This window comes from Lottia gigantea (assembly GCF_000327385.1).
Source record: "Lottia gigantea unplaced genomic scaffold LOTGIsca_75, whole genome shotgun sequence".
Taxonomy (NCBI): domain Eukaryota; kingdom Metazoa; phylum Mollusca; class Gastropoda; family Lottiidae; genus Lottia; species Lottia gigantea.
The window spans coordinates 1,217,460-1,240,732 of record NW_008710508.1 but is presented as its reverse complement, the minus strand read 5'-3'; the positions used below and the strand labels follow the sequence as shown (position 1 = coordinate 1,240,732).

The following is a 23,273-nucleotide window of genomic DNA, read 5'->3' as shown; positions in this document are numbered from 1 at the left end:
ATCGTTTTTTAAAGCAAAATTGAAATTCGTGAATTTTTCAAATTTGAGTTTTTTTTACAATATTTCTGTTTCTNTGAGCTTGGTGTGTATATATCTTATGACCTATTTTATGTAGAACATTGAAACTTGGAACACAACAAGACAATTTGAATATGAATTAACCTATGACAAAAAAGTTGAGGTGGGCGTGGCACATCCGGGTTGAATTACTAATTGTTTACATTTTGGGAAAGGAGCATAACTCGCATAGGATACATTTGTTCAAAAAGGAACTTTGCACACAATTACCTCATGATTTTGGCCAGTTTGTGTCAATAGGTCAATTGTTTCAGCTTTATAGTTCCAAAAAAGGAACGGGTTTTGAAATTTCTATATTTTCAATTTTCTATTTTGACCTTTATTGACTCTTGTTGACCTATATCTTTTGACCTGTATGATGTAGAAGCTTTAAATTTGGAACACAACATAACATTCAGAATATCAATTAACCTATGCAAAAGAAATTGAGGTGGGCGTAGCACATCCGGGTTAAATTACTCATTATTGACAATTTTGGCAAGGGACATAACTCGCAACGTTTACATTTGTTCAAAATGGAACTTTGCATACTATTACTTCATTCGTTGAGCCACGTTGTCTTAGAAGTTCGATTGTTTCAGCTTTATAGTTCAAAAAAAGGAACAGCTTTTGAAAATTCAAAATTTTCAATTTTTGAACTTGACCTTTTTTGACCCTGATTTTTGTAGGATCAAAGGTCATTCACATTGGCTATCTATTTATACTTTTATATTTGCTGTCCTATCTCAACTTCCGGTTTTATAGCCGTATATAATGAAAAATTTGGATGACTCTCGTAACCTTGACCTTTGTTGACCGTCTCCCTTTCAATGTCAAATGTCATTGACCTTGGCTATCTTCTGATACTTTCATTTGTGAGGGCTGTCTACTTCCGTTATAACAATCTTACAAACAATTCTTCTCAACTTTAGACTGCTCTTGCGCGTGATGTAATTATCGTAGAAGGTTGATTTTTTCAGAGTCTTTAGCATTTTGCTACATTTGCAAAGTCCCACTCTGTGCCACGTGTGGCTCATGTTATTATTCTTGTTATTACAAATGCATAAATCTATCTGATCATGATAGATTAAATATAAATAAATTGTAAATATATATAATATTAATGTAAATATGAATTATGTGTATATATAAATGTGGAGTATAAATAAATTCCTTGTAAATAATATCTATATATAAATTAACTCTATTTGTAAATATAATCTCTATGTATGAATGTGTATAATTCTATGGAGAGTATAGACGATGTATATATACAATTGAATTTTGAAATATATAGATGAAGTTTATGAAAGGGTATAAATATATAAAAATAAGTAAAAATATATGAAATTTTTAAAAATATAGATGGAATGATAATGGCTATCACAGATATAGTAGACTGAGATATGAAATGCCTTATAGTAGCAAAGGTGATATCTCCAACAATCGATATAATAATGTATCGATCATACCACCGACAGGTTTTGATGCATTTGTCCATATTAAGTTGAAATAATGGTACATATGGGGGAACAGAAAGTGGTCAATCCCTGCCATGAATCTTGTGAATTCATGGATCTGGATGGGCTGAAGCTATGCCGTAGTGGTAGTAGTTAGTATCAAACTCTTGTGTGCTCCGTTGTGACAGGAGAAGTCGAGTTGTGAGGGAAGAATGAATCAGGAGAAAAAGGAACTCCTTCTCCCCCTGATTCAAACTCGACTTCCAGAGGTTCTGGAACACACAGGAGAACTTGATGTGTGGGTATTGCTTCTGTACAGTAAAAGTGTAGTTTAGTTGTTTGTGAAGATGGAGGTAAATTGTTTTGGAGTTTACCTCCTGGCGCCAGTTGATAACGGTACGGGTTTTTCTATAATTTTGGGTTAGAGTATCAAATTTAGGTGGTGCCTGAAACGTTGTGACCGCATAGCTTCTGTCAGTGTCGAGCTCTCTAAGGGTGAGGAGACCCATCCATAAATATAGCAGGGACTTCCAAGGGTATCTGCTCCCCCCTATGAACCATTTTACTTGTTGGAGGTCGGAGGATTGGAGCTTGAGATCAATATCACAAACTCCAAGCCCTCCCTCGTCATGCGGAAGTTGAAGGGTGTTTCGGGCTATCCACTCGATTTTTCCATCCCAGATGAAAGAGTAGATAGCCCGATTCAGCTCTTTAAGAATATGTTTGTTGGGTTTGATTATTCTGCCCACATACCAGACTTGAGATAAAATGTATGTATGTATGACTTTGATTTTGTCTCTGTATTTCAATGATCGGTTTTCCATTTGTTTAGGGTGTTGCGAATCCTATTTAGAATAGGGTTCCAGTTAGTGTCATGGCTATTGTGACCGAAATGAATGCCAAGAATTTTAATATTATTAATGTCTTGTGGGCAGACATCGCCCCCGCTGTAAAAATTTCTGTCTTAGCTTTATTTATTTTTGATCCCGAGGCCTTATCAAAGTTACTCAACTCGTAATCTAGGTTTGGGAAGGACCTGGGATCAGTGATGATGACGGACAAATCGTCTGCATGCTGAAAGGTTTTTACCTGTCGGTGGTAATTCGGTAATATCTATACCCTTGATATACCGATTGTTGGAGATATTAAGGGCCAAAGGGTGTATCGCGAATGCGTATAGAGCCATCGATAGAGGGCAGCCTTGTTTCACACCTCTTTCAAGGGTAAAGCAATTCGTGAAGGCTCCACGCACTTCGCAGTACACTCTTAGGTCCTTATAAAGAATGGAGATCCACTTGATTATACAAGGTGGAAGCCCCACCCTTTCCAGAAAGGGTGCTGAGCTAGGTCCTGTTGAGTCTATCAAAATCTTCCTTTTGGTCATAGGCCAACAGGGCCACCCCCGGGTCCTTCTGGATAACATACTCATATATGTAGTCAATCGAGCGCAGGTTATTGATGATTGATTTGTCTTGGCCTGCTCCCGATTGAGTATCATAAACAAGTAAGTTCAAAATAGGTTTTAGCCTATTGGCTATCACCTTTGCTACTATCTTATAATCTACCGTCAGAAATCTGCCGATAGTTTTTCAGATCATTTCTTGAGCCCTTATTCTTATAATGTATGGAAATAATAGATGTTCTCATAGTTTCAGAAAGTTGTTCATTTAAGTATACATTGTTTATTACTTCCGACAAGTCATCCTGGATGACATCCCAGAATTTCAAATAAAACTCCTTTGGGATGCCATCAATTCCACGAGACTTGTCATTCTGTAAGGGCTCTATGTATTTCTTGTTTAGAGATGATCTGATTATCTATGGTCGATGCCTCCGCCGGTGGTAGAGGTGTAATGATGGAATTATCGAGGTACTCGTCGATGACAGGTTGTGGTATAAGGTCGGCAGAGTAGAGCTTTGAGTAGAATTTCTCTACGATGTCTATGATCTCCTCTCTGCCTTCCCTGACGATACCGCTGTCATCGACGAGTCTCTCAAGTTGTTTTCCCGTACCATTCTCTACCTCAGCCTTCTTAAATATATATATATATTATCCAGATCGTTGTCTTCAAAGGGTAGTTTTGATCTGATTAAAATGCCTTTGTTGATTTTATACTCTAGTATTTTTATTTTGTTATTAATGTTGTCTATTTCATTTTTATAATATTCTAGATTAATATCAAAGCTATATTCTATATATGTCTTTTTTTCATTTAGGTTGGTGATTTCATCTTTGATATTAATGGACCCGTTTGTAGAATATTTGATGGTAAGATTTTTAATTTTATTTTTCTCCTCTTCCCACCATGTTATTGGGTAGCAAAACTTTTTTTCTGGGTTTGCCAGCATTCCCAAAACGCCAATACCTGCAAAATATAGTTGTCTTCTTGTAGTACCGACATATTCATTTTCCACTTTCCCCTACCCCACCTGTCTGATCCTAGCTGGAGTTGAATCTGGACGGACTTGTGGTCGGAGTAGGAGACAGTGGAATGTGAGATACGTCGGACATGACTAACGACAGACTGAGACACATAGATGCGGTCTATTCGAGTACCCTCTGTACCACGGAGAAACGTAAAAACTTTTTTCTTCGGGTACTTGTGCCTGTAGGCATCTACCAAGAGAAATTCTTCTTTGATTTTACTAAATAAGTTTCTGATGCCTACAGGTTGGTGGTTGAATAGACCGCTTTTATTGTCCAGTGTGTCGTAGTATAGATTAAAGTCCCCGTTTAATAAATAGATGTCGTTATGATTATAGATCTGTTTTAAATATTCGTATATTTGTGTATAGAACTCGAGACCTATACCTGATTCTCGAGTTCCATACACATTTACAGCATAGAGGTTTTTCTTTTCTATTTGAAATCTAGCACTAATTACCCGTTCTTGAATTTGGTACGTACTTATAAGTTCCAGGTGTTTCTTATAGAGGAGAACAACACCTCTAGTGTTAGATTTCGGTCCATTGAATGTGATCAGTCTGTAAGGAGTAGTGTTTTCAATATCATCAGATTGTCTCTGACGAGACAATTCCTGTTTCCTGCAGGCTGATCACATCCGATGTTTTGTAGTCTTTCAAAATTTTGTGGTATTTATGTAGAAAACCTCTACAGATATTTAATGTTGTAAAAATCATTATAAATATATATAAATTGTTGTTAATATCATTACTTTTTTTTTTGGTTGTTTGTTATTATTTATAATGGTAAACGACATCTATTTATTCTTTTTTAGAGTAGACTTCCCTCTAGAAGTAGAGTTCGAGGGATCTATACTGATACTCGATTCTGTACTCTCAGATGTTTCGTGAGTGGCTACCTTGTGTTTTTTGTAGTCTTCGAGTAGGCTACTCCTATCCCTATTCCTTTTCCTATCTTTAGAGTTGGATCTGGAGGATAGGGGCGTGTCCTGGAGAGTTGATCGTTTGTCTTTTGGCGCTTTAGATGTGCTGACAATAAGGCTAGATCGCTGAGCGATCTCCTCTTTACTTTTATCGTACTCACTTTCCTCTACGTTTTCCCACTCGGCTTCGTCCGGCACCCAGCCAGGGGTAGCCGGTGTATCCAGATTGTTTTTATTGGACTGAATGGGCGTAGAGGTGTTCCTGATAGTTTTGAGGAGATCGCCCACAGATTTAAAAATTTGGTTTGGCGCTTTCTTATGAGGGTTGTAGACTTGAAAGGCGCCCGATCCCTCTTTGTCAGTAATGGGTGAGATAGGGGGTGGTGGTGGTCTAGAAGGACAGTCCCTGGCTGTATGTCCTTCGACTTGACAGACATAGCACTTCCTATCAGGCTGGGGCTGTCCTTCATATTTTACCCCCAATCTACATCCTTGAATGGTGAGGTTAGATGGAATGGGGTTATCTACCTTTTTAGTGTAGATGAAACAGACTCCGTTGTACACAAATGGATGATCTCTATATGTACAGCGGATGATCTTATTAGCCACATGGTACGGGTTTATTTTCGAGAGGACGTACTTTGTGTCCATCTCGTATGAGACGCCGAAGATGGTGATTCTGATACCCGGCTGTTGGTTATACTGGGGGAGTTTAATTGCCCTTTCGATGGTATATCTCACCCTCTTGTAAGGATTAGAACCAGTCCCAAATTCAAACCAGTTTTCAAAATTCTTGATGTCGTCCTCCTTAGAGAACGACACCAAGAACTTTGATTGACCTACATTTTGGAAACATCTAATAGTGTGCGGTGTATCTGTAAGGAATTGCATAAAATGTGCAACTATTTTTTTTTGATTATATTTGCATTTGTATTAAAGAATTAGTGATTCTTTAATATCGTATAATAAGCCCAGTATTGCTTTACATGAGTCGTACTACATACCTAAACAATACGAACTGCTTAGAATTCCAGTCAATACGAACTGCCTAGCATAATTTGATTGGTTTACAGCAGCTCATGCGCATGTAGTCATTATTCGTTAAATGCCATGCTGATTAAAACGTGTTATAAATAACACAAAGGTGTTATAACTGTATCAACAAAGACCAAGGCAAAGCTGTACCATTTTTGGATGAAAATAGAAGATGTCGTCATCAGAGAACTTAAAAGAAATAGCTTTTGAAATTATAGCTACATTTTATACCTTACCTGAAAACACTTTGTTGGAAATTTGTGAAAAACTAAAACTCTCCCTTACTGATAAGGATGTGAACAGGAAAAAGTTGGTGCAAACTTTAGAGAAATTGGTAGATGCTACTTGTCAGTCAGAAAAGAGAGAGGAAGAAGTTTTAGAATTGATGACAATAGTGAAAGGATTCAAAATGGAAACATTGAGTGACTCGGTGTCGAAAGTCACACTGGATGAAGTCGATACCAAAACAACTGAAAATGATGAACAAGTTCCTACCAAAGCAATTGAGAATGATGAACCAGCTTCTTCAAACAGAGAAAATCATAGACTTATAGTTAGCCACTACATACATAAGGATTGAAGATATATGGTGCCATAAACGCCTCGGAGGGTATCAGTTATTGAAATTTAATTCGTCAAATTGATGCAGCCGTTAGTAAAAAGTATTCCGAGTCAGAGATAATTTGGGCTGTGATTAAATCTGTACACCCGTCTCAGCAATTGAGGGGGTATTTAGAAGGACGACCTGACCTAACGCTACCTATGTTGAAGAAACTTTTAAGAGTCCACTTTAAGGAGAAGTCGGCAACAGAATTATATAATGAACTAACTTTGGGTGCACAAGGGGTAAAAGAATCACCTATAGACTTTGTGTGGAGAATGTTAGATCTTGGTCAAAAAGTAAAGTTTGCTTCAAATGAAGATGGTGCTAATTTAAAATATGATTGTGAATTGGTTAGAAAAATGACTCTAAGAACTATCCAAACTGGTCTAGAACCAGAAATCGCGAAAGATCTGAAGGGAATTCTCAGTGGAGATCCTACTGATGAAGAAATAACTCATTCTACTAACCAAACTGTTGCAGAGAAAAAATAAATTCATGCCAGACAGTGAAATTAGACCTATTTCTGAACTAGTACATTATAAACTTAATGTCAAGGCTGCAAATGGTGATTGTATTCCTTTTATGGGCTGGATGCCCTTGACATTTAGACTATCAAATGAAACTTCAAGTAATGAGGTTACAGTGCCATTTCTATTAACCAACACTGAAGGGATCGACAAGCCTTTGATTGGTTACAATCTAGTTGAACTTTATTTCAATAACCCTGACACAAGTGCAAGCATAAAACTTTTACAAAAAGACTTGAATGATGTAAACGTTGACACTGCAACTGCAATTGTAAACTTCATCAAACAGGAGAAATCTGACTACATTGGTGATGTAAAACTCGGACGAAGAAACGTAAAGATTCCAAAACATTCCACAGTAAGGATAAAATGTATGGTAAAAAGTGACTTGAAAGAAGATACTCTGGGAATCTTTGAGCCTGCAGAAGTTGAAATTCCTGAAGGTATTCACCTGTCTGGAACCGTAACCAAGCTACATCCTGGTTCCAAGTCAGCAGTATTTTTATTTGCTACAAATAAAACAAACACAAATATTTCCTTAATATGCAAAACATTCCTTGGAACTTTGCAACCTGTTCAATCAATATTTCCTGTGGAATATAGGAAGGAACCAACGTCAAGTCCAACAGTAAATCATTTGTCAAGAAAACCAAATGATGAAGCATTATGGCACCCACCAATTGATCTGTCAGCAGTAGATTTGCCAAATGAGCAGAAAGAGAAAATTCGCCAGTTGCTATATGAAGAATCAGCTGCTTTCTCAAGGAATAGTGATGAAATTGGCAAAGCTGAGGGATTGAAGCTTAAGATAAATCTGAAAGATAATGGTGAAATTAAGAAAACTTATATTCCTATACCAAGACCATTATATGAAGAAGTAAAAATCTATTTGAATGATCTCCTTCACAAGAATTTTATACGCAGGAGTAGCTCATCTTATGCAAGTTCGATGATTTGCGTCAGGAAGAAAGATGGCACCCTTCGTCTTTGCATTGACTATAGGAATTTAAATTCTAAAACCATCCCTGATCGACAACCAACCAAAGATAAATGATGTACTTAATGGTTTTGCTGGAAAATCTTGGTTCTCTCTATGCGATCAAGGAAAGGCATACCACCAAGGCTTTGTTGAGGAAGATTGTAGGCAACTAACAGCATTCACTACACCATGGGGTCTGTACGAGTGGATTCGTATCCCATTCGGACTGACAGGATCTCCAGAACAGTTTCAAAGGTTTATGGAGGAAACGTTAGATGGTTTACGTGATAGATGCTGCTGTCCATACTTGGATGATGTTCTCATCTATTCAGAAAGTTTTGAGAGCCATTTAGAAGATTTACGAAGTGTACTACGTCGACTAACAGAAAGAGGGGGTCAAACTGAAGCCTGAGAAATGTGAGCTATTCAAGAACCAGATACGCTACCTGGGTCATCTCGTTTCAAAAGAAGGATACCAGATGGATCCAGCCGATAAAGCTGCTGTCGCTGATTTGAAGAATCGAACGATTAAAACAGTTGGAAACCTACGAAGAATGCTTGGTTTTGTAAGCTACTACCGTAAATATTTACCTGCATTCTCATCCAGAACTAAGCTTTTATACAACCTACTTAAAAAACCCGAAGATAATCCGAAGGCACAGTTAAAAAAGGGTCAAGTCTCATCAGGAACGAAGATAAAATGGACTACCAAACATCAAGAAATACTGAACAACCTCATAGATGATTTGATGTCTATTGATGTCATGGCCTATCCAGACTTTGAAAGGGAATTTGTCCTGCACACAGATGCCAGCCAAGATGGACTAGGAGCTATCCTGTATCAGCAAGATGACCAGGGAAAACTTAAAGTTGTTGCATATGGCTCAAGGACCTTATCAAGTGCAGAGCAGAAGTATCATCTTCATTCCGGCAAACTGGAATTCCTAGCTTTAAAATGGGCAATCAGTGAGAAATTTAGAGACTTCTTGTATTACACCAAACAATTTAGAGTCTACACAGACAACAACCCATTAAATTACATCTTGACGTCAGCAAAGCTAGATAGTACAAGACATCGATGGCTGAACGAATTAGCAGATTTCAATTTTGATATAAAATACAAACCAGGAATCAATAATCAAGCTGCCGATGGATTATCAAGAATGCCACTCAACATTGACAACTATATGGAGCAATGTACAGAAACGATCACCAATGAGTTCAAGACAGCACTACTGCAAGTTGAAGCTGCAAGTAATAGTGGTGATGCAGTTTGGATAACTGCCCTGAATGGTAACTCTGATGCTGTAAATATTGACTGCATGGTAAACTCAACAGTCTACACAGCTTTATCAACAGATGAAATCAGAAAATCACAGGAGGAAGACATAGTTATTAAACCAGTTCTTCGCTACCTGGAAATGAAGAAGAAACCCATCTTAAATCGAGCTACAATAGAACTTAGTCCGCTGTTGAAAGAATTTCATAAGTTGAAATTGAACCCTGATGGTCTTTTAATCCGGAAATGTATATTGCCTGGTGGAGATGTACGTGAACAGCTAATACTACCAAAGAAGTACCATAGTCTTGTTCTGCAAGAACTGCACAACAACACGGGTCACCTTGGTTCAGAAAGAGTTCTAGCACTGGCCGAAAATGAGACAAGATATCACAGATTACATCATGAAGACATGTACTTGTCTTAAGGACAAGATTCCTGCAAAAGGAAACAAGAGCACCAATGGTTCCAGTAACTTCAACATCCCCATTAGATCTGGTATCAACTGATTTTCTCCATCTTGAGAAAAGTTCTGGTGGATACGAATATATACTGGTACTGGTAGATCACTTCACAAGATTTGCACAAGCATACCCTACTAGAAATAAGAAAGCAAAAACAGTAGCAGAAAATATCTTTAATGATTTCATCCTTCGATATGGTTTTCCAAGGAAAATTCACCATGATCAAGGTGGGGAATTTGAGAATAGACTGTTTAAGCAACTACAGAATCTTAGTGGAGTACAACCTTGCAGAACAACACCTTACCACCCCAAGGAAATGGCAAAGTGGAAAGGTTTAATAGAACATTGCTGGGAATGCTGAGAACACTGACCCAAGAGCAGAAATGCAAATGGCATGAACATGTAAATAAAGTAATACATGCTTACAACAGTACGAAAAACGACTCGACAGGATATTCACCCTTTTTCCTGATGTATGGTAGAAGTCCAAGATTACCAGTGGACCTGATATTTGACAAAGTCAATCCAGAATTCAACAATGCACAGGAATATTCAAAAAATGGAGTGAATGTATGAAGGAGGCTTATCAACTTGCAAGTAAATATTCTCAGAACCAATCACAACTACAGAAAAAGCAGTATGATCGGAAGAAATCTACATCAGTAGAATTACAACCTGGTGGGAGAGTTCTATTACGTAACTTGTCCGAACGAGAAGGTCCTGGAAAATTAAGGTCATACTGGGAGGATGAAATTTACTCTGTTATTACAAGCATTGGTGAAAACAGCCCAGTTTACAGAATTAGATCAAAAACAGGCAAGGAAAAGGTGGTGCATAGAAATCTACTTTTGCCATGTGATGAATTACCATTTTACATAAATGAGAAGCAACCAACAAAGGACAGAGTGTTTCATCCAGGGAAACCTCGACTTGACCAGAGAAACTCCTTCAGTAACTCAGAAAGCAGTGACGATGAAGACGCATATTATGAGCCAATTCCCCAAGTTATTGCTGAACAAAGGGGTTATGTTGATGATTACAATGCTGAACACAAACACAAAGAGACTGGTATAGAACCAGAACAGGTTCCAGAGGACACAACTCTAGATAACCCTGTTGAGGAAGTTTTAGACCTGCCTGTAGTACCAGAATCGCCAACAACTTCAGTTAGCGATGATGGAATACGCCGATCAAGTCGTAATCGCCAACCACCCGCTCGACTTACATACGACATGGATGGTAACACTAGTGAATGGCGAACATCACCATGTTTAATCACTGGAATACCTGAATGGAGGCCAGTACCAATGATTCATTATGTTGGAAATTTTGGTCCTAGATATCTGAATTATGGTCCAGAATATCTGAATCATGGTGCAAGATTTAACCAACCACCTATAAGTTACCACATGCCAAGTGTCCTACCTACTGTACTAGACTCTTATAGACTATTAAGTGAAGTTAGTTTGAAATAGAAAGATGGAACTGAAGCAAAATGAAGATAAAAGTTAATGGTGGAAGTTGAGATGAAGTTAAGATACTTGTTTCATGGTGGAATAGTTATGAGATGAAAGTTCTTAGCCCTTAAAAGATGTTACCAGTAATAAGTTAGATTATGGTGTACAGAATATATGGTACATGTAATTAGATCATTAGAGTTCAAGCCTAGACTGGCAGATGTGAAGGCTGGCCACCCTGATCAATTTTTTGATGTCAAGAACCCATTTTTGTTAAACTTGTATTTAGATCTAATTAATCCATATGTTATAGATTCCTCAGCGAGCAAACTTCATTTTGAGAGCAAACTTTCTTTTGAGAGCAAACTTTATTTGGTGTCCTTGCAAAATGTTCGAGAACATTTAATTTTGTGGGGGAGAGTGTAAGGAATTGCATAAAATGTGCAACTATTTTTTTTTGATTATATTTGCATTTGTATTAAAGAATTAGTGATTCTTTAATATCGTATAATAAGCCCAGTATTGCTTTACATGAGTCGTACTACATACCTAAACAATACGAACTGCTTAGAATTCCAGTCAATACGAACTGCCTAGCATAATTTGATTGGTTTACAGCAGCTCATGCGCATGTAGTCATTATTCGTTAAATGCCATGCTGATTGAAACGTGTTATAAATAATTATCAATTCTTTTATTCTCTTATTCAGATCCTCATTTCAATCCACCACACTACTTGACGTGCCCCAGTACATCTCACTCATTACAGAATTTTGGTGCTTTTGGCAGCTGCAAAAGCCAGATTATCCTGACCAGCTTGTTTGGTGGGAAACGGGAAAGGGCTACATCAAAGATATCTCAATACAGTATAGTCTAAAAAAACTCAGGGATAAACTCCTGTAGCTAGAGAACCAAAAGATCGACATCGAAAATACCCATGACCTAAATGACGATCACTTTGGCAATATCCACCGCGGACTGATCGGTGAAATTAAGTTGTTACGAAATACCATGAACAAAGGGACGTTAATTCGATCAAAAACTCCCTTTGAACCTAGCGATTAAGCAAATTTAGACATTTTCAGAAAAATAGAGTTGGACAATGGTGCCAAAAAACAAATAGACAAAATTTCAGACTCCACCGGCTAAATTCAAACCAATAAATCAGATATTCTTAAAGAAGTACAATCATTCTATACAACCCTATACACATCTGACTTCATCGCCAGGGATGTAATAACGGACTACATCGACCAGTCCGAGGTCAATAGTCTACCGCCAGCAGAACAAATAAAAATCAATAATATTTTTATAACCAAATCAGAACTCCTTACAGCATTGAATGGGTTCCAAAACAACAAATCCCCGGGGATTGATGGGATTCCCAGGGAATTCTACTCCAAGTTTTGGCCCATTCTGCAGGACGATCTTCATGATACCATCAACAATATCTACTTTAGACAAGAACTATCTGACAGCATGAAGACGTCCATATTAACCATCAACTTCAAAAATAAAGGTTCAAAAACTGATTTAAAAAATTACAGACCCATATCTCTGCTGACGGTTGACTACAAGATCATTGCCAAGGTGATCGCTAATAGGCTAAATAAAGTGTTAAACCATATTTTGTTGGACACTCAATCGGGAGCAGGTCAAGGCAAATCCATTATCAATAACCTGCTCTCGATTGACATGCGGATGAGAAACGAATTGATCTGGCTTTACTGGCATATGACCAGGAGAAGGCATTTGATAGAGTCAACAGATCCTATCTCATGCATCTCCTGGTCAAGATGCAGTTCCCACCGAACATCCTGAGATGGATAGAAATTCTTTATAAGGACCCGAGGGTGTACTGTGAGGTTAGAGGGGCATTTACGGATAGTTTTACCCCAGAGCGCGGCGTGAAACAGGGCTGCCCCCTATCCATGGCCCTCTACTCTCTAGCTATACACCCTCTGGCCCTTACTATTATCAACAATCTCCATATCCACGGTATTAAACTACCGAACTACCCAAAACAGATCAAGACAGTCCAGCATGCTGACGATCTAACGGTCATTATAACAGACCCGACGTCATTTGCCCACCTTGATTCGGCCCTCAATCAATTTCAATTGGCAACAGGTTCCAAAATTAAGAGCGAAAAAACCGAAATACTTACTCTTGGCCGAATGGCAACCCACATACCAAATCTGCTCACCAAATACATCAAACCTCAAATAAAACTTTTGGGAATATATTTCGGCCCCAACAACCTAAAATTAAATTGGAATCCGATCGTGAATAACATCAAAAAATCGCTAATAAAATGGAAAAATCGCAGCCTAGTCTTTCGAGAAAAAGTCCACATTCTCAACACTTACACCCTCTCTCAGATTTGGTATGTGGGTCGACTTGCAAAACCCGATAAAAATATACTAAAAGAATTAAATTTTGTGATACATAATTTTCTCTGGGATGGCAAATATGAGGCCATTGCCAGAGAAACCTTAAAACTGCCATATAATCAAGGTGGGCAGAATGTCCCTGACGTCATGCTGAAACTGGACTGTTTTGATCTACAGCAAATAGCTTGGGCGGCCAGGGGAGTTAATTATCCCTGGGTTGCCCTCCTATTCTACTGGCTCGGTCCCGCTCTCAAGAATCTAAACCGTAGCAGAACCTATCCTGTCTCTACCCTAAATGTCCACTCTTCCTATAAAACCCTTTTGTCCCGATACCGCAAATTAAACATCAAAATTACAGCTAAATCCACTTCAAAAGAAATATACATTGAACTTATAAAAACCAGCAACATACAGAGCAAGATAGAAAAATCAAACCAACATATTAACTTTAATGAAATCTTTGGCCATTTATTCGAATCCAAATTAAACCTCCGTCAACTCGACTTCATGTATCTTACTCTACACCAGGCTCTGCCTACAAAGTTCTTTTTGAGAACCCGTAGCTCCACCAATTTCGACGCAAAATGCAACTATTGCAGGATTGGTGGAGAGAGCCTGAGACATCTGTTCGTGGATTGTGGACATCTGGGTAGACTAAGGGATAGTTTCTGCTATTTTTTGAGAAATACCGTGGGTACGAATATTAGCATTGGGGAAGTTACTCCATTTCTTTATAATATCGATAGCAGGCTGTATCCATATTTCTATCATTATTTTCACACTAATTTAATACCTTTATTTTTGTAATCAAAGGCATGTGTGAGTGGTGGATATTTCTATGTATCTATGTTAATCTAGAATATCCACCAAACACTGGATCGGAGTGTGGGTGGGTAAGCGGAATTAAAAAAAAAAAAAAAAAAAAAAAAAAAAAAAAAAAAAAAAAGGGTTACATATCTCTGGCGACTGCCTCATGTTTGCCAGAAAAATATATTTAGCGGAATTTAGTGTGGTATTTATCGGGTTTTATAAATCTGCCAACACCTCAGTAAAATAGGTAAGCTCTTGACTTTTTCAGCCACAAACATTTAGATAACTTATCTTTCAATCCAACTGTGTTCGAGCTGAATGAATTTTTAACCTGTTCATGATCAGTCTACTGTGCAACTATCACAATTAGCGGATATGTTACCCCTTTAAATTGAAACACACCATGCTAGTATGTTGGGGTACATTTCGACCCCAGATAAACGCAGTGCTAAAACTGGATTTCAGTGAATAAAATTAAATTGTAATATACTCCTAAAGCTAGTTATCTTAGGTTAAAGTCAATTTGGCACTAAACCGAAATGTCCCCATGTCAAAATGGCATCAAAAGTCACAATTAGTCGAAATGACCCAAAATACAATAGTCAAAATGGCCCCTTAATTTAATCTTTGATTTCAACCAAAATCATTGGTAGAAATGATCCCCCCGCCCCCAAAATTAAAAATGTCCCTAGTTTAAGAATATTCTAACTTTGATAATTATAATTAGTAGCTTATCTGAGTGATTATCAAAGACTAATAATAATAGTTTGTAACTTATGTGATGATTAATGAAAGAAAAAAGACAGTAGTTTATAGCTTATTGAAGTGATGATGTGTATATTTGTTTTGAAATAAATACTGTTTAAACCAAGTCAAATTTTTCAATACACCTGTAAGAATTGTATTGTACCATACGGAAACTATTAAAAAATCTTAACAACATTTGATCGATAATAAACATTGACACAGTACATCATTTCAAAGATTAAGGTTAATCTGTTATCAACAAATTAATTCAAATTATTAAATAAATTTATGGATATATTCAATATGAAGAGTACATAATATTTTACCAAGATGAGACCTGTTCAATATAAATACAGGTCAGTTGAGACTGGTGAAATTACCTTGCTGCACTAATAATATGCCAACAACTCTTGATATTTTTTCCCGACAGGATATGCCGTGATACGACCAAAACACCTCTATCTTATTGGTCCCTGATCCAACCCCTCTACACCTATTTCGGCACCGAAATACAAACAACATACTGTCAAAACATTAATATATTATTTATTGTTAAAGTTGTTCAATGAAATAAAAAATTATTTGATACCATTTTGACCACTTTGTAAGGGATATTTCAACTACTTTTGGGGCTATTTTGGTTAAAAATTGACTATAACACCTATTGAATCTCGGGGGTCCTGAAGTACCCCAGTAGGTGAAATTTGAGTTTTTTTATACATAATTTTCAAATTATCAATAAATGTTATAACCATATCAAGTTAAGCCAGCTACTTTTGAAATCTTGACCAATGGGTCAATAATTAAATCAAAACAGATGCACTCTGCTCATCCCTAGATCACAACCCGAACCTTATGTAATATTCTAGATTATAGGTTTGGCTTGAAGACAGGATGACTTTCGCATATCGATATAACTATCATCTTGAATAATTGATTTGGTCAACAATGAGTCTTTATAAAGCATTATTTGCAACACTTGGGAATATGTTTCATGTTCTTTTGTTCAAAATTTCCATTATATAATAGGGGTTCCCAAATACCCCAGATTCTATCCAATGTTATTCAAACGACGTGCTAGCACAAGGGTTAAGTGAATTTAAGTATTTCGATTACTAATGTGCAATTCTTAATTCCAGAGTCCTATTTAGAAGATATCCCTAAGAACGGACACCAGGTTTATTAGTGGTGGATACCAAATTATTTCGCGAAAGTGTGTTATTGAAGGTTTTCGTAGTCTGTTTCAATCCTTCCGTGATAAGAGGTGGAATGAAATACAAGATTGTGTAAATGGTATTATTTTGGATCTATCAGGAGAAGACAGTCGGTGAACAAAATTAATGATGATGAGAATAACTTAATTACAGAAGAATCTGATCTAACCGTTCGATGTTTCAGTATGGAATTCTGTGAGCTTCACAGACGGTGTTGAATGTTCATGAACTCGAATATCTTGTTACTGTTATGTTTTAATACACCCACATTATAATGTGGTCGTATATTGTCGACGCCCCTGTTCATCCGCCCGGTCCGTCCGTTCGTCCACAATTGGCAACAATAGAGACAACAGTTTTTATCTGATTTGAATGAAATTTGGTGTGATCATTTATATTCATGTGCTGAATCTAAAGATAACTAGTCAAACTCAAAAACCCAAACTGGAATGTCTTTAAATGTATTTGCCTCCTCATATTGAGAATATTTTGAATCATGGACACTTTAGGTTTCCAATTTGAACAGTGAAGTAATGCTGATCAGGACATTAGTGAACGCTTCCAGAGAAAACTTGAAATTTAGTTTCCTGATAATGACCACCAATAAAACAAGAAACATCATTTCAAATATTGAAATATTGAAACCGTAATGGTGGTCTCATGAACCGACTGGAAATGCACCCATGTAGCCTAATGCATAAATTATATCCCTGAATTCAAGTTTTTACTTAAATCGGTCGGTAAGCCTGACATCTAATTCCACAAATACTCCCATTTCTGTATCATCTTTACCTTTACCTGCAACATTATCTAAAGGTTTTCATTGCTGACAAGACTCCTGTTGTCCTCAAAGCTTCATTTTCATATCGTTAGAGTGTTTGAAGATATCCACAAAGAAGGCGACTTTCATCATGGTGTTAAAAGTTTATATGAACCTTGTAATCTCAGTTGCACGACTCCCTTCTGACTTAGGTATGAACAGAATGTGCGGTCGCAGTGTTCACAATTTCAAAATAACGTGTTTAACAGAAGAATTTTGATAGAAAAAAATTCACCTCTACAAGCTTTTTATCGACTCTGCTAATTCACACATTTTTTGCGCACAGAATAGAGTTTTTAACGATGCAATAATAATATTTCTAAAAACAAAGCTTCCATCCCCTCTTTAAATCCTGAAGATCCAGATTACTGATGAGGCGATATAGCTTTACCATGAAACGCTGAGGCCGAGTCACATTGTGACATCAGGTGTTCTACCACGATAATTATATTGGATCATCGGCTGCACTGTTCATTTTTGATAAGGATCACTTGAAACAACAATACTATGTTCAAATCAGAAACTCTATATTTTATAATGTAGTAAGATGTTTATTTATTGGATGGTTATTCGGAATACGTTTAGAGTAGTTGAATGGCTAAGCGGTGATTCCCTGTTTATCGATCGATGGTCATAAGGTATAAAATCTTGTAAGAAGGTTGGCTTATTTTAGTACAACCATGGCTGAGATCAACGTATTAAGTAATTCAAACTTTAGCGAAACGAGTGATTTAAATGTAACAGAAAGTTTTATGATATTTCTGTACAGTATTATTTGTCTTGTGGCTATTATTGGTAATGGATGTGTTTGCTTCCTTGTGTTTTCAAAACGACACATGCGAACTGTTACTAACTTTTTTATAGCAAGTTTGGCATTAAGTGATATGCTTATGGCAATCGTGTGCATTCCGTTTACATTTGTCGCGAATTTGTTAGTGGAATGGCCCTATGGATATGCTTTTTGTCCCGTGCTGACATATATACAAGCTGTTGTGGTATTTTTGAGTGCTTATACAATGCTAGCTATAAGTTTGGAAAGATATGTTGCTATAATCTACCCTTTCCTACCTCGATTATCTAAAAGGAAATCTATTTTAGTTATTTGTTTATGCTGGATATTATCATGGCTGACACCCTTACCAACTGTTATTACATCACGGGTTGTTCATTATTTAGATCCAATGGACAATACAACATCTGAATATTGTTCTGAAGTTTGGCCGACTAATAATCAGAGATTTTCCTATTCAATAACTATAATGATTTTACAATATTTTATACCATTAGTCGTTTTGATCTATACTTATTCTCGTATTGTACATATTGTATGGTTAAAAGATGTTCCCAGTGTGGATGATGCACACGAAGGAGATCCCCGCAAGAAGGTATGTATAATGATTAAACCATTATTTTGTTCGTTACATTTATTGATTCACATTCACCTTACTTTTATTTTTTTAAAGATGGGTTTCCTTATTTTGATTTATGAAAATGAAAATGCTAATACTTATATGAATAGAAAGTATATGTGATTCAATGACTTGGAAAATACCAGTTTGTCTCATACGTCATAATTAATTCATAATTATCTATATTAGAAGAGAATTACCAGCAGAATTCCAATGAGTGATCGATCAAGAAAGGTCAAAAAGTCTTTTTATCCAGACTGCAGTACATACATGGACATTTAGGACACTCATAACAGATTTGCCATGCCATGCCATGTATTAATATAATGATCCGTGTCAGTAATTCCGAGACAGGATACCTTTTCATGGATTTTGTGTACATTTGACACAATATAAGCGGCCATCAAATAAGTCATAGAGAGGGAAAAAAACATAATTCGAAAGTCGCAAGATAACTGATACTAGTTCAAAAACAGCGACGTGTTCATTAGCAACTGTAGATGCCCTACGATAATTATAAGTGAAGTATTCTATGAGTCTTGTAAACAATGAGGTATATCATTATGTTTCCGATATGAGTAATTACTACATGTTAGACTGAAATTGAATCTTAAAGATTGTGTATCTTTATCAGATTCCCTTATACATTTAATTATCACTGGACTGATATAATATTTCCCGTCTTGGTTTCTGCAAATCTAGAACTTATAGTAACAAAAGACATGTACGAGAAAGTTGTTTATGAAGAAGCTATTAGTTCACGCACCTAGAGACTGGAAAACATTCTTTCAGACTATTTATATTGGGATAAATCGTAAAAAAAAACTTATTATGAAATAAATATGTTGATGGGACAAATTTTAGGCAAAGCAATGATATTTTTGGATTTTTTAACTTATTTCTGGCATATATTTTCAGCTCTTCTTAAAGTACCGGACTTCTCGGCATACTAAACAATAAATTTACGGAATATCAAAATTAACGGAAACCAGTATTACACTGAGATCAGAAACACTTTAGACATACCAAAATGTAATAAAACTACTATGATGGGAACATTTACTGCTTCTGTACTTTGGAACTCATTACCACAACATAATCCGTCTTTATATAATAATAATAATACAATTATTTTGGCAGCGTCTAATTTTCAATAGGTTCCACCTAATTTTCAACATATACATGTACATTTATACAAGAACTGAGGAAGTTTTATCTTATTGACAATAATGATTAATTATTATAATAGCAGTTAAACCCTCCGTTTGGTTTTTCCAGCATTTCATTTTACTTAAAATAATAACTTATACTACCATATAATCTTAGAAACACAGTGTTTACATTTTTATATTTCATATCACATCCATGATACATTATAAATGTATATATGTTTTATGAAACTTTCTTTGTTTTTATTCATTATGTTACTTAGTATATAATCATCTAGTAAGAAGTAAGATATCTGAATTTGGTTGCCTTAAAGGCAATTCATTCACCCAGTTAACTACGTATGCGTGAGATGAGGAAATTAATATGTGTAATTTATGTCAGTAGACCATTATCACATAATAGATTTCTGGCGATCGCAATACTTTTATAGCAGTTAATTAAGTCAATATTGATTGTTTAATTCGGTAGAAAATAATACCGGTTTCTAATTCAGTGACTCTTTGTCATTGCATATTAATAGAAGGTAATGTAAACACTCAAAAGTGAAAGTTTATTTATAACCTACATCTAGAGGGACGGTCTGTTTATAACTGTAAGCGTGCATTATTACTCGTATGCCATCCACTACTCTTCGCTTAATGCAAAACATTGGCCAAATTTAATTGTTTCACAATTCCATTAAAGTTAAAATAAAGATTGAATGTAAAATGGCACTATCTTTCTTGTTTTGTAATGATACATTCTAAGACAAATGTGTTACTGGTTTATATGAGAAAACCGCCTACTCTATGAAATTAAGGAGAAAATTGCAACAATAAGACGTGGCTGAATACCTGAACTACCGACCTTATCATTCTAAGAAATCTATTCTAAATTGCAATTGGGAAGTTATGTAATATGCAACACCGTGGTAGTATCTGTATATATATGGTGATGAAGTACATCACACGTGATGAGAGAAGTCGCAGAACAATTTATCAAAACAACAACTCTTACTTTTAAGAAACACGCCATTGGTTGTGTATGCTGCAGTTTTTATCTCCGGATATGCTTTATTGATTCCTCTTCCTGACTCGTTAAAGGTGGGGATGTCGCTTTAATATCACTTTTTCTCATAGGACTACTTTATTGGTCTTGATTAGTCAAAACCTGTAAAAAAATCCGTTGGTTTGCCTGAAAATCTGAAGATGTTTGTGATCCACGTAGTATAACTACTTTATTGATATCTATATGATTCGAGAACAGGCCCCTTCTTTTTTACCTTGAACAAAAAAACAGAAGTGCTTACCATGGGTGTATGTTACACATGTTCTCTGACAAATTCTTTCAAATTGACTTACCCGCGTGCAGATCTACAAATTTATAGTTTTTTCCAGAACAAATTCAGACTTTGCGTGTAACGCCGCACTTTAAAATGGACTTTTAGCCCCCACAACGATAACTACGAAAATTGATAGGAAACAAAGTATAATTATTATTTTTCATTCTTTTATTATATATATTCCCGATTTCTGAAAGCTTGTTGTATTTTTTCTTTCTTCCTTTTTGTCCTCGCTATTTCATATTCATAAAGTGAGTCACAAAACAAGGTATCGTTTATAGACATACCATTCTTTACATTAATTGAGTTAATCGGATTCAATGCAACAGACCCAGTTGCTTCAAAAGATGATGGACCACTGTTGTGTCATCTTTATAGAGTTTGTGTTACTGTATTGTGAAGTATGCTACACCGCCATTTTCACTATTGAGTGTGGTACTCAGTCGCAATTTATCTGTAAATCTGTATTTATCTGTTTCAGGCAATTAAAATGATGATTACAGTAGTTGGAATTTATGCAATTTGCTGGTTACCTTTGCATGTTATCACGATCACAGAAGACGTAGTACCAACACTTTATGACGCACCTTATATGAGATGGGTTTGGACTGCAGCTCACTGGTTAGCAATGAGTAGTTGTGTTTATAATCCTTTGATATACTGGTGGATGAATTCAAAATTTCGAGAAGGGTTTAAAAGTATATGTTCAACGTTAAAGCGTCAATCGAGTATTCGTCGGAAACCTTCGTGGATCATACCCGAGAGACGCCCTCTTCAACACACAGACGCACAGGATAGAGAATATATGTTAATGAAACCGAAGCCAGTGGAGGTTTAGCTGATTTACTAACTATAAGATTGGTTGGTACCGAAATTTAAATTAATTGAAAAAAAAAGTTGTTTCTGTATTTGAATCCTTCGAGGAACAATTAATAACATCATGGCTAGAGTTTCATAATTTAACCGTCTTACATTTATTGGCTATATTCTAACATGTACTTTGTACGTGAACATCCCAAGTCAACTGACTTCCAATACAGATCATTCTATAATTGACACCGAGAGCACTCGATATTCAACGCCATCTATAATTCAGAAATGTTAGACTTATATTTCATTGGATTATTGAACCTTACGCCCGATTTTAATTCTGAAACGTGTTTTGCATATCCGAAATTTAACTGTATCATCTGGCATAGCAAATGGTTAAACGTTTTCTTTATAATTATATTAAAAAAAACAATTGGTGTTAAAATTGCCAGTCTGCAAACTAACTTACGTAAATGAATCAATAAACTGAATTTAATTAAACCCAATTAACCAACTCTTCTTTTGGACCATACTGGCATCCAGAAATTCTATATTTTCGGATGTTAATACGAGAAGTGGTGGGTGAGGTTGGTCACATAGTGTGATTTGTACCAAAAGCCAGCAAACCAAAGTTTTTAAAAAAAGTGTTAATATTGAGTACCGGTATCATAAAATTTGATTAAATTAATGTTTGCCACACATGTGTTTTCTGTGTGTGTGACTTGTTAGGTATGATAATGCCATATTATGGCAACATATATTTAGATCATTAAAATGTTAAAATATTTCATATATTTCATACTAGTTCTTTCAGCATTTATTTTACTTATTTAGATTATTTCAAAGTCAGAGGATAGTTTATAAAAATATTTTATAGTTATATAACGTTTCTGACATTCTTTACATTGTATGGTTTGATCATTTGGTCGCAAATTTACTGTAAGAAAAATCTTTACTAATATTTGATTGTAATATTAAAAGAGTCCCATCTTACAATAGTACTTAGATTGAACTACATTAAATATGTGATAAGTTACTTGCTGATGCGATAAGTTATTTGCTGATATCTACCATTAAATCAATTTAACCACCACAAAAATATCTCAGAAGAATTAAGATAATGGGGTTTTCAATGTTGCTAGTGGTGTAAAAAGTGATAAGGTTATCACATTTATTTATTATAAATATTGTGATGAGTTAACCATATTAAACATCGATGTCATATAAAGAAAATATCCAATTATCTATCATATGTAGAATTCCCAGAAGAGAATATCAATCATCTGGAGGATGTTGTAGTAACACTGATTTACGCTCACATTAAAATAACCCAATTTCTCTATTCAACAATTTTCAATTGAAACAATCAA

General features: G+C 35.9%; 3 protein-coding genes across 3 annotated transcripts; 2 read left to right on the top strand and 1 right to left on the bottom strand.

Moving 5' to 3' along the window:
* Nucleotides 1-3,826: 3,826 nt before the first annotated feature.
* On the bottom strand, nucleotides 3,827-5,515 carry LOTGIDRAFT_168472 (hypothetical protein; the record flags this gene model as incomplete). The annotated part of the gene is made up of 2 exons (XM_009066345.1): nucleotides 3,827-4,569; nucleotides 5,026-5,515. 2 exons carry the CDS (start codon nucleotides 5,513-5,515, stop codon nucleotides 3,827-3,829), a joined length of 1,233 nt encoding a protein of 410 aa, XP_009064593.1.
* A 556-nt stretch (nucleotides 5,516-6,071) lies between these two features.
* LOTGIDRAFT_168471 (hypothetical protein) lies at nucleotides 6,072-11,227 on the top strand (the record flags this gene model as incomplete). Its single annotated transcript, XM_009066344.1, has 2 exons — nucleotides 6,072-6,452; nucleotides 10,691-11,227. 2 exons carry the CDS (start codon nucleotides 6,072-6,074, stop codon nucleotides 11,225-11,227), a joined length of 918 nt encoding a protein of 305 aa, XP_009064592.1.
* Nucleotides 11,228-17,942: 6,715 nt separating this feature from the next.
* On the top strand, nucleotides 17,943-21,796 carry LOTGIDRAFT_53969 (hypothetical protein; the record flags this gene model as incomplete). Its single annotated transcript, XM_009066266.1, has 2 exons — nucleotides 17,943-18,578; nucleotides 21,575-21,796. Coding segments are annotated over 2 exons (858 nt in total), but the record flags the coding sequence as incomplete, so codon positions are not given.
* Between the last annotated feature and the right edge of the window lie 1,477 nt (nucleotides 21,797-23,273).